The sequence below is a fragment of the Clupea harengus genome, chromosome 18, assembly GCF_900700415.2.
Source record: "Clupea harengus chromosome 18, Ch_v2.0.2, whole genome shotgun sequence".
In the NCBI taxonomy this organism is placed as follows: domain Eukaryota; kingdom Metazoa; phylum Chordata; class Actinopteri; order Clupeiformes; family Clupeidae; genus Clupea; species Clupea harengus.
In genome coordinates this window covers 19,676,584-19,689,137 of record NC_045169.1, presented here as the reverse complement: position 1 = coordinate 19,689,137, position 12,554 = coordinate 19,676,584, and the positions used below count along the sequence as shown (strand labels likewise).

Below are 12,554 nucleotides of genomic sequence, written 5' to 3'. Positions count from 1 at the left end.
GTGACAGAACGAACGAGAAGAAGAAGGCGCAAGGCGGAAGAGTCACAAGTCTTTCCTAAAATGGCGACGACCATAGAGAGTGGCAATGCCGGAGCGGCAAATAAGAAAAAACATCTCGGAATTCCCGAGGCAATATTTGTGGTGCGTAAAGTTGTGCTGTTATAATATAATATCTACATCTATATAAAGCGACTTAGTTTGAGATCTTTGTGGTTGTAGTTGTCAATTTGTCTTGGGCAGCCACCCCAAGTCATATGCCCACATCCTTTTATGGCAGTAACGATAACGTCGAGTAGCGTGTTATCGCCAGATTCTTTTAGGTATTTGGCGGATAAGTCAGTCGATCAGCGTTGTTAATGTTGATTCTGATGTGGAGTTGAACAGTGAATAAAGGTGCATGCTCATCTTATCTTGGAAAGTTTAATGTTAGCGTTACTGTTGTCTTGGGTACCACATTGTCTTAAACGAACTGCCTTATGGGACCCTCTCATAGTTAGCTACGTTTGCTACTGTAAAGCTAGCCAGCATGTCTGACAAGCTCGCTCGCAAGCTAGTTTGCAGAATTCTTATTTGTACTTCCTTAGCGTTTGGTATCTGGGTTGCTTTTGATATTATGTCACTGCAGTCATGGTGGATGTTCAGTTGGCCATGTAATTCTCAGCCCAACCCAGGGTGGATACCGGCGTCTGCTTCCACGTTACGTTTTACGTCGTTGAGATATTGCAGTTGACTGGGCGAGCCCGGATTAGCAAGAATGCTAGTGACTACCTTAGAATGCTCGTTAGGAGTGGCAGCCACAGCTGTGCGGGCGAATCGCCAATCCCTGCTGTCACCGACGCATCTGGGTGTTAAAATCAATCAGTGATTCTTGTCATTTATTCCTTCATCACAGTTGTCGCTCAAATAACAATAGCTTGCATTTCAATTCAGTAGGCACTTGTGATAAACTGGACCAGGAGAGATTGTTATACTTAACAATTAAGATTACCCTCTCTAACCAATATAACCAGATAGCCGACAAAATATCTCTATTAGTCATTTTAACGCTTCGAACTCATTGGTCATTCATGTAAGCATATTCCTTCTCCCGTGGATTGGTCAACAGACCTGATGCGTCTGTTTTTTTTTTGTATGAATAATGTCAGAATGTTCAAACACAGCAATGTTATTAGCTATATAGATATTATATATCTAGAGTAATATGCCAGTTGCTTGACAGCCACTGTTTGTATTGTGGTGGTGTTGTAGGAGGATGTGGACTCCTTCATGAAGCAGCCTGGCAATGACACTGCAGATGCTGTGCTGAGGAAGCTGGATGAACAGTACCAGAAATACAAATACATGGAACTCAACCTGTCCCAGAAGAAACAGAGGTACATTCTTGACCTTTTACAAGTAGTGGTGTCTCAGACCCTTAACCCTAAAGACACTGATATGACGATGCCTTTAAAACTCCTGGCTTTAATATGTCTGCAACAAGGGAATAGACTTAGGTGCACAGGCTGCAGTATGGTAGATGTGTTGTGTTGTTGTTTGTGTTCACAATTTCAACTCGATAGAAATAGATTTGGTGAACATTGATACTGGGATTTATTGTTGGTCGTGTCGACACTAATTGCTCCAGTGGGAATGTGTTTTTGCACTCACTGAAAAAAGATAACATTTTAAATATCAAGGAACATAATGCTTTTAATAAAAACATGAAGTCACCAATAAACATCAAGTTATCAATAAAACAGTCAAAAGGCATTGTCTTATTGTTTCACAAAAGTAAATTATCTGTCTCTTGAGGGAGTAGGCTAATATGGAGGTGCATAACCCAAACTGTCATTGCAAGAAGAAAAGGTTGCAATGTTGAAAAGGTTGCAATGCTAATGCCAGCTTCTGGTGCTATGTGGGAGTTGCATGTTCCTGGTATGAGGAACTGTTTCCTGGGTACATATGAAGAACTGTTTCCTGGGTACATATGATGAACTGTATCTTGGGTACATTTGAGGAACTGTATCCCGGGTACATATGAGGAACTGTTTCTGTTTTAATTCCTGATTAACAGGGAGTTTCCCCTTGCCCCTGTTGCCATTGTGCTTGCTCTAAGGGGGTCCAGGCACTGGGATCTGTAAAGCACCTTGAGACAATTGTATTGTTTTGGCGCTATATAAATTTAATTGAATTTAATTTAATTTAATTCATTCATTTCGGACATCTGGGACCAGAGTGGTGTGTGTGCTCAAGAAGTAGTGGGAGGGTTGAATCATCTGGGTCCCTCTGTCATACTGTCCTGTCGTGTAGATTAAGTATTTTTTTCCCCTCTTTTTGCATTACAGATTGAAAAGTCAGATTCCGCAAATCAAGCAGACATTAGATATTTTAAAACACATGCAGAAGAAGAAGGTGAGAAGAATTTCTTTTTTTTCTATTCTATTATTCCTTTTTTTCCTTTTCATTTCTTGTATATGTCTGTTTCTGACATTCGTCTCCTTCCTTCCAGGAAACGACAGAGCCAATGAATACTCACTTCCTGTTGGCGGACAACGTATACTGTAAGGCATCGGTCCCGCCCACAGATAAAGTGTGCTTGTGGCTTGGGGTAAGTGCTTATTTTAAATCCAACTTGTTACATTATAATAGAACCATGTCAATTTTCAGAGATTTTCAGTAGAGAAGTGTGGTGTTAAAAACAGTGAGGCATCAGAAGAAGATTTTCAGACGAGTAAAACTGTATTAACAGTACCCACAATACTCATTTTAAGTCAGGTGTAGAACGTTCTTGCAGGTTTTTCTCTTGCAAAGCTGTATTTAATACTAGCCCTGGCAAACCGTCAAAATGAACACATTATTTTGGAGATGTGAACATTTCTCACAGGGCCCTAGTCTTTTGCGAGGTCAGCATTTTATCACGCAGTATATTTGAACCTTGAGTAAATCCTCCCATCGTGGAAGATTTAAGATAAGCTGTCCCCTAAATTCATGGCTTACCAAAAAAACACTTGGCTCTGCAACTCTTATGGGTTGTGTAATAAGCAACCCAAAAATGAGATTGGTGCATGTGTTCTCCTCCAATGTGAAAGCTTCGCAAGAGATGCTGGATGTTATGTAGTGTTTGTATAGTGCATTGCAGGGAGGCAGATAGGTAGGTTTAGAAGATACTAGCAGAACTGCTAACATTTCCTATAGCATTTCCTGTAGCAGTTTGATTTACCTACATAACCTTTAAACACAAAAGGAAGGTGATATTTGTGTGATCATTTTATCTGAACAGTGATTACAAGGGCACTCTGAGAGCATAGACCCTGCCAAGGTCAAGGCCAGATGCTCTGTCTAGCAATGTTAAAGAAAGCGGTGGTAAAATTCCTGATCTGCTTCCAAATGTGATGGGTTATTTGCCCATGCTACAGCCCTACACCAAGTTTCATGAAAATTCGCCTCGGAGTTTTGGCATAATCCTGCTGACAGACAAACAAACGGCAACGAAAACATAACCTCCTTGGCAGAGTATTTAGTATATATAATAAAGTGTTGTGTGAAGAGATGCATAGTCCATTTTGTTATGTTGTGTCTTGAACTTAACTTGTTGTGTCAGTGGTGAACATATTTGTAGTAGTTAATGCTATATTGTTTTTATTTGTTGTCAACTTCAACTTGTCAATATCAAGGCAAGATGATCATCGGGATCTTTTTGCTCTTTGGGAATAATGAACGGGAACCTTGTCAATCAACCCGTTTTTGCTAGTTATATTTGTATGATGTGGTGATTTTTTTATTTGACCAGGCCAATGTTATGCTGGAATACGACATTGACGAGGCAGAGTCCCTGTTGGAAAAGAATCTAGCCACAGCCTCCAAAAACCTGGATTCCCTGGAAGACGACCTCGACTTCCTCAGAGACCAGTTTACCACCACGGAAGTCAGTATCCTTGAATAAGAGCCTATGCACACAAAATCCTCCTCCGAATTCATTGCACCATACGGGCTTTGAATTCATCACCAGGGTACGTACTGTCAGATGCTGTTTGACAGCTGTTGCAACCCCTCATCCGTGAAGCGCTGCAGTCCAGAGACGGAAAACCACTCAAAATGTCAGGAGCCAGTTTCACATTTTGGCAATATGTCTCTTGATTGCTGGAAGTGACATAGCGCGACACCACAATTAGAAAAATATTCTGGTCAGTACAGAATTAAGTGTGGAGCCTCTTAGATGTATAGTTTTGTACCTCACATTTAAGGATGTTTTCAAAGGTAGACCTGACATTGTCATTTTCATGTAGAGGGGATTGCCATTTTCTAATTGTAATGCAGTAATTTGATGCTGGTGTAGGCTATTTAAAGGATGTAACCATATATATTCTTTATGTGTCCACCGTAGCACTGTAGAATGTATACTTGTGTGTGGCACAGGTAATAACAGACAGACAGACAGACAGACCGACCGACAGATGTTTATTGAAATATAAATATATACATTGAAATATAAATATATACATTGGAATATTTAAGCGGCAGATTCATCTGCATTTACTCCAAAACGCTTCATTGGTTGTAAATTCCTGTGTGATGTCTCTGTTACACCCTGGATCTTTACTGGAGAAGATGAGACTCTTGGTAACATCGTTGAGGAAAAATAGTGGCTTCACCTTGCGCAAATAATGTGTCAAGGCCACTGCCAACACCCCATTAGTGGGGATTAGCTGCCCATTGTTTTCCTCTGCTGGATTTTCAGATCGGTACAATGCTAAGCAGGGTTTCGTGATGTTTTAAAATACGATCCCATTACCACCATGCACTAAATCTGTCTACATCATGTGTAACGTCTTTGTTCACTGCAGTTTGGACAGGTTCGAATGTTCACCCTGTGTAAACAACAAGGGTCAGCATCCCAATCAATGACTGTAGAAGCATGGATAGCATGGCGTCATGCCCCTTCTCTTATGGAGACATGAAACCAAAGCTGGTCAACACGAGGGTTGCAACAGAATATCGGTCAGGTCTGCTCAGAACCGCCCCATATTTGTTTAAATATGTTCAGTGTTCTAGATCCTTCCGTTTGCTTCACGTACCAATTCACTTCCCAGTTCATGTCCTACATTTAGATTGTTCCGACCATATGGTTTGGTTAGTGTGACATGCAAAGTTGATGGACAATATTGATACACCATCTGTGTCTGTAGCCAATGTTCAATTCAATGTATTGATATAGCGCCAAAACGCAATGAAATTGTCTCGAGGTGCTTCATTGTCTCAAGGCTCTATAGTGTTATACACAGAGCCAGTTTGCTCATGTCAGATAAGGGCTCCAAGGGTTCTATTGAACAGGCTTGGACACCACTGGGCACTGCGCATCATAACAATTTCTTATTTTTTCAAGTAAAAAGGGGTCATGCAGCAAACAAATACTAAGAGTTAGCATTGTTTCAAATGTTATGCAATGTAACACAAATATTTCAATCGTAATTATGACATGTGCCCAGAAGTGCCCAATTTTTACATACAACTGTGGGCAGTATTCAGAGTTTGTACTGTGACATTTTCAGCATCAGCCTATTTGTTCATGAAGAACCCAAGTAGGAAAATTATGGATTATTTAAAGGTCAGAATGGAGATGTTTGTTCCTTAACCAGCATTCTTCAGACATGGCGCGAGTCTACAATTACGACGTTAAGAAAAGAAGCCAAGACAACCTCCTCAAGTCGTCGTCTTAAAGATCGGCTGTGCCCTCGCCGCCCCCCACCAACCATCCAGAAATCAACCCCCCGCCCCCTAGTCCTCGCCCGTGCCCATGCATATGTTCTCACTCTGCACTCAACGTAATCTATTGATTTTTGTTACTTTTTAAAAGTCTTTTTTCAAGTAAAGAAAAAAAAAGAAAGGTTACCAAGGCAGTTTTTTTTTGTATTCTTTTTATTATCAATTATTAGTCCGTCTTCAAAGTTCCGACTTCAGCTTACTCCCTCGTTTTTTTTCCACAGTCTTCCCATCTCTTTCCGCTTGCCTGTTCCACGCTTTGAACTTCCTCTTCTTTGTGATTCATTTCGAAGCTGCCGTATTTGTGAGGGTACGCTATGACTTTGGCTTCATGTTAGCCAAATGGCATGATGGGAATTGTTGTTTTGGAATCTGGTCAGCCAGATTTTAAACTACAGGAACTGACACGCCTTCGAGCACCCTTCCTCTTTTTTCCACTTGTTCCTGTTTGTCATCAGGCTCTTTTGGTCATTTGATGTCCCCTGTCATTGTTTTCTCCTCTCTTGTCTTTCATCTTTGTATTTATTTGTTCCATTGTATTCATTAAATACTGAATGAGAACTAATGAGAAAAAAATGAGGCAGGCCATCATAAGAGTGTCAATCTGGTGTCTGCTTCTTTTCTTGTACCTATTCAGATGTACTAAACAACAGTTTATCAAGGTGTTCAACATGACCACTTAAAAGGTTTACTGAGATGTTTTATCTGAATTCTACTCTGAAAAGCCACAACGACAAGGATAGGGGGGAAAAACCAGATCAGTCAGTTTGTTCATCACATTATTTTATTCTTTTTAGTACAGTTCAAGTTATTTTTGATAAATAAGAAGTACAGGGCACTCCATACCTATGTTGAAACAGTTAAATGACATCCCTTATGTCAGCTAAGTCTGGGACAGTTCTGGCCCTGTTCAAGGCCAGGTCCTGCCCAGAGTTGTCTGCCTTCTGGGGAGTTGGACCATTCTGATTCATTAGGTCAGCTCCATGTCAGCATCTTTAAGTATGGGTGCCTGGTTGGGACAAAATTAAGGAAAAAAGATAGCAGAGCACAGAGACAGAGAGGAGCTGGGAAGAGAGTGAGTAATTTTTGGGGAGGGATTTTTTTTCTGGTTTCAAAGAACAGAAGAGACAAGAGAATAGCAGGTGAGAGGAAAAGTATATCTCTAAAATCTCATACTCGTTTGGGCTTTGGGAGAAACGAGAACGTCAGTTCAGTTCTGGTTCTGCAAAAGGTGAGGTCGGTTGGGGCCAAAAAAAACACAGAAGGGAATGTGAGGGCCTTTGTGTGACCCAGTGGGGTCCTCGTCTGGCACAACTGTGTACCGGGCCCAATATATCACGCGGGCAGGTCAACTGTAGAAACCCATTGTGCTGCAATGATTTCCAGGGAGTCAAATAAGTTAATGTAGTGTAGTTAGAGCTTTAATAGTGACTAGCATGTCTTCCTAAAGAATAGTGGGGCTAAGAAAATGGTTTAGGTTTCCCTCTTAAGCCTTACAGGACCTTCCTAAGTACAGCAACCTCAGGCCTGTGTTTCTGCATACATAGAAACCATTTGTAGGTGTAGTCCCACCATAGACTACATTACCCACAATTCCGTTTCACCTACACACTAATGATTGTTAGTCTGAAAGAATATCAGGGAGTACATTCAGTGACACATGACAAAGAGCCATCACCTCTTCAAAAAAGAAAACAAAGGTGGCAATGCACTGATGGGCAAATGTTAATCGTCAGTCAAACCTGCAGATTCCTTCAAGGTAATGTTGAAACTATGGTGTGAGGCAATGGGACTGGATATGCAGAAAGGACACAAGTCTCTTGTCAACTCTTAAATACATCCAGTGCTTCAAGACTGTTTTCTGTGCAAGTGACCGGAAGTTCCATCAGTTTTTTCCCAGTTACACCTCATTCACAGTAATCCAACGATGCTATCGCTCCTAACAAGTGTCAATCCAGTCTGAAAACCAAAAGCTTAATGAGAAAGGCAGATCAGTGTTTCATACTCATAAAACATCCCCTCTTGCAGTTTTTTGGCCTTTTAGTGAATAAAAATGCAATAATTAAAAGCTAAAACACAACTATTAGAGTGGTGCAATCATTTGTTTCACATCGTTTCAGATGGTCACTCATTTTTGTTTGGAATGCAACTTTATAGTGTGCGATCTACTCTGATGTCAACTGAATAGGGTGTCAATGATGTTATCGAAGAGTTTATCTCAGTCTTTATAGGCAGGCTTGTGATGGCTGGAAGGTCATGGACAAAAATCTGAATTTTCAATCTTCCCCACTTCACATCTCCATGTTGCGGTCCACTTCATCCAGAGGCAATACAGTCACAAGCTGGGAGGCGTTCGAGAGACAGTGTTTTGGTAACGGAGAGAAAAAAAACACAGATCTTGTCAGACTCATCAGTCCCATCTGACATCTGTGTCTTCACCCCTTTCCGTTTATAATGCCTGTGATAGGCCCAATCTATAGCGCATCACCTTCACCGTCTACTAACTCAAAAGAGTTCAACTGGATCTGGTGGACATTATCTAGCAGCAAGAAAGAGGGAGGGGGCATTAGGGGGAAGGGAGGAGGTCCCAAAACTGTTCCAAAAAGAAGTGGAGGCTCATTGGTGATGTGTTGTTTGGGAGTGATTTAATTGGATAAGAAAAAAATCAGTGGGTGGAGCAGTAACTATTTGAGAGTGAGAGTGGTGGGCGTCTGAACAGGCAAGTGAGGAATAAGGATCCTTATGGAAACCAAAGAACATTCTGTGACTACAGGAGTAATGGGCAGAAAGGGGTTGGCAAAACGAGGGTGACCTCAGGTGAAGAAAGACTGCCAGATAGATGAAGAGAGGCCAGAGAGAGAGAGAGAGAGAGGAGTAATCTGGAAGTCGTCTAGGCTCGATGGCTCAGCTCGCCCGAATGAGAGAACGACAGAGTGAGAGACGGGGTTTGGGGATGGGGCACTCAGCACAGGCACCGGCGGTCGCTTTTGGTGACCTCTTCAGAGGAGTGCACGACGTTGGGCACAAAGCCGCTCTTCACCCCCTCCCAGCCCTCCTGGATGGTGATGTCGCCGCGCTTGACCAGCTCGAAGATGTCGCGCGTCAGCTCGGTGAAGGCCCTCTCCACGTTGATGGCGTCGCGCGCCGACGTCTCCACGTAGCGCATGCCGTAGGCCACCGCCAGCTTCTCGGCCTCCTGCCGGCTAACCTGCCGCTGGGCCTCCAGGTCGCACTTGTGGCCCACCAGCAGGAAGACGATGCTGTGCGGCTGCACGTGGCTGCGCGCCTCTTCGAGCCACTCGTGCACGTTCTGGAAGGAGCGACGGTTGGTGATGTCGAAGAGCAGGAGGCCGCCCACAGAGTTGCGGTAGTAAGCTCGGGTGATTGACCTGATGGTTTCGGAGAGAAGACAGATAGAGAGTTTTTTTGTTATTTTTTTAAAAGAAGAGCGGATGAAGGAGGGAGACAAAGTGGGGGGTTTAGTTGAGAGTGTGGGAAGAGAGGGGGTATCAGTAAGCTCTAGTGATAGACCTGATTGTTTTTTTGTGTTTATTAAAAAGAGACATTGGGGGATGGAGTGGGAAGGTATCATAACCTCTGGTGGTGGACCTTATGGCTTGAGCATAGACAGGTTCTTGGTATTGAAAACAATATGAAGTAAGGAAGAGAAAGGTGAGTGTGAAGGAGAAGTGGTCCTGATAATGGACCTGATGGTTTGGGCATGGACATAGGGAAGGGGGATGAGTGTCCCAGGGAATAAAGGGAGTGGGAGTAAGGTCTGGACTAAATGCTTTGGAGATACCTTTATTACAGAGAGATCGAGGGCAGGAGGAGAGAGAGAGAGAGAAGGGTGTGGTGTGACAAGAGGGAGATGAACAACTGAACGGAGGAGAGCGTGAAGAAACCCTCGATATATTTGGAGAAGATGGCGGACTGGGAGGAGAATCGTTAAAAAATGGAGGGACAACCTGAGTGATGACAGTCTGATGTGTCTGGAGGAGTGAGAAATGAAGTGAAGAGAAAGAAGAGATGTGAAAGATGAGGAAACATTCCCTTTCGTGGAAGAGATGAGAACAGAAGAATGGAGAAAGAGAAGGAGATAAGAGAGAAAAAGAGGTTAGAATAAGGGAGTGCTGAGAGGAAAGGGCTGCATTCTGTGATGTGAAAATATTAAGAGAGATTGCGAGATGTTAGAAATGGAGAGTGTGAGAGTCAGGTGGTTTGCCAAGTGATATACTGTAACAGGGATGTGTGAGGAGAGGTGATGTTAACAAGATGATGGGAGGTTAAATGGAGAAGGGAAGTAGCATGCCAAGAATGTCAGAATAAAAGACATAATCTAGATCCAGAGTAGTAATTTGCACAATGTAACCATATCAAAGTGGGAATAGTTATTTGCAAGTTTTACAATGTGCATTCATTTTTATGTCAAAATTAAGCTGAACTGACAAAAGGTGGGTTTTTTTAGAGGTTTGTCAATCTTGTGGAAGTAGGCTTCTAAATAAGTCCAGATATAGTTGGGAATAGCTTTTCAGTTATAGCAAAAAAAAGACATGTAATAACCCAAACAGCCATATTTGTTTTCTGAAGGAATGCAAAGGACATTCAGTCTGGCAGCATTCCAGCTCTTGCAGCATTCCAGCTCTTGCATTTCTCCCCTCTACTAAATATTACTGTGCTGTTGAAAGAACTAACATGTTCTTGACTCGGTCACTTCAAGCTTTTGGGATGTAAATTGGTCATAAATAAATGTAGTTTATTTAGTTCATAAATGTACAGTACAGGTGTGGCACTTCAGGTTTACTGTTTTCCCATTGCTAATAATATGAATATTATAATATCTTCAGGAGCAACCATGGGACATTTTCCCTTTTGCAATGAGTAGCTTACTTTGACATCCTTTCGTTCAAGAGCCTGAAGGTCACAGACTGTTACAACATCAAAGTAACAGAAATAACCACGCGTCACTCAAATGTACCTGAAGCGCTCCTGGCCTGCGGTGTCCCAGATTTGAAGTTTGATGCGCTTGCCCGGTTCGATTTCCACCAGGCGAGAGAAGAAGTCCACCCCCACAGTAGGATCTGACACCTGAGCGAAACGCCCCTCGGTGAAGCGTCGGATCAAGCACGACTTCCCCACGGTGGAGTCACCGATGACAATCAGTCGGAATTGGTACAGCCATATCGCCTCCATGTCTATCCGGGTCTGCCGACATGCAAGGAGCGCACATAAAGCAAATTAAAGAGTATTTTTTTTTTCAGTGAAAGGCAAACTAAATGTCTATATTATCTCTGTATTAATCACTCCTCCCTATAGGCATGCGTCCGCCCTATATCCTACTGACTGAAATGGGAATGTGGTGAACAGCAAACTGCAATTCTACGTGATTTATTTTTACTGTCCGTCCTGTTCCGGGCTGTAGTAGGTCTTACCACGAGGCTTGGGTCATTCTAATCTCTTTGTAATGCCACCAAAACCCTCTGAGTGTAGTGATTGTTGAGATTTAGCCCCGTTCTAAATATTAATTAAGAGCACATGACATGGCAATCTGCTTATAAAATAGCTTAGAAGTCAGTAAGGCCTTCTCAAATGCACGTGAACCACTGTCTAGCCTACTCCCCCTCCTATTCCTAACGAATTAATGCTTTTCTAAGAACTTTTGTTGACATAGTTGGTATCATAATCTTTATGACCTCTTTCACTCAAGGCTATATGGCCTTTAGCATGTACCTTGTAAAATAATAGTATGACTAGAGGCCCTGGTTTCATGATCACTGTGTCATGCCAAACCCACCTTAAATTGTCTGCTGTTAAAAGGAGGACGAATGGGATCTGTCCTTCCATGAATGTTATTTCAACCTCATCATTTGTTTGTGGTTGTAGGAAAACAGCGATGCACGTACAACCCCCACCGCCCCTCAATTACCCAACTGGATCACCATTTCCTATGAGCAATAGCTTAGCAACCACAGCCTCCCGACGCTCTTTAGAGGATGTGAATTATAGGCCTACTGCTTTTAAGAAGGAACACAATTGCTGTAGCAGTTAAACACCTGCTGACAGTGCGTCTACTATTTATTTGACAAAACGTTTTAATACGATTGCGTAATCACCCCACCTGTTCCCAAACAGTAGGCTATACAATGGATACACAACCTCGATGCTAAGGCCTATAGGCTATTTGCAATCACGGTGTTAGCATGGTAGGAATAGAGTAGGCTACAGAACATAAAGTGGTTTCTGCTTACGGTGTTTGATCGAGCCGTTCAAAGCTGGGAAACGGCGAGTTCCATGACGCCGAAGGGATCCTCGATGTTCTTGAAAGTGCACAGAAAAACAGCCCCTCTAGGAAACGCATAAACGTACAAAACCCTGTTATCCCTTACCCATCGACCCGTCTACCTCCTGTTATCTATAATTCTCGAGAATATCCGAAGAAAAAAGAGGGCACAGCCACTCCGTCTTTTGTTCTTGTCGAAATACGACTCAGAAAGGGTGTGGATCACATACACTAGCTCAACCACGTGGCGAATCGACTAAAGCACTAATTATGATATTATGATGTGTTATTTTCACTCCATGTTTTGAAGATGAAGAAATGTTTGCAATTTTGCTGATGAAATGGCAGCAACATCAGCAGCATCATATAGCCTGACTCATCCCGCATCAGCACCACGACCGTAAAGTGTGCACTAGTTGCGCAGTAAAATATTCAGTCCTGCACCTGACATGAATTAACAGTATTATTTCATCTTTGATCATGAAAATGGCTTTTACAGTAACCCCAGAGATAATTGAAAACAAACTATTTAATT

At 42.4% G+C, this 12,554-nt stretch overlaps 2 protein-coding genes across 2 annotated transcripts; one reads left to right on the top strand and one right to left on the bottom strand.

Moving 5' to 3' along the window:
• vbp1 (von Hippel-Lindau binding protein 1) lies at window positions 1-6,315 on the top strand. Its single transcript, XM_012830858.3, has 6 exons — window positions 1-141; window positions 1,249-1,373; window positions 2,325-2,391; window positions 2,489-2,587; window positions 3,770-3,908; window positions 5,626-6,315. The coding sequence occupies exons 1-6, from the start codon at window positions 61-63 to the stop codon at window positions 5,694-5,696; spliced, it is 582 nt and encodes a 193-aa protein (XP_012686312.1). The 5' UTR covers window positions 1-60; the 3' UTR covers window positions 5,697-6,315.
• Window positions 6,316-7,926: 1,611 nt separating this feature from the next.
• On the bottom strand, window positions 7,927-12,526 carry rab39bb (RAB39B, member RAS oncogene family b). The gene is made up of 3 exons (XM_012830857.3): window positions 11,988-12,526; window positions 10,718-10,944; window positions 7,927-9,128 (listed from the first exon to the last, which is right to left on the bottom strand). The coding sequence occupies exons 2-3, from the start codon at window positions 10,930-10,932 to the stop codon at window positions 8,702-8,704; spliced, it is 642 nt and encodes a 213-aa protein (XP_012686311.1). The 5' UTR covers window positions 10,933-10,944; window positions 11,988-12,526; the 3' UTR covers window positions 7,927-8,701.
• Window positions 12,527-12,554: the final 28 nt, after the last annotated feature.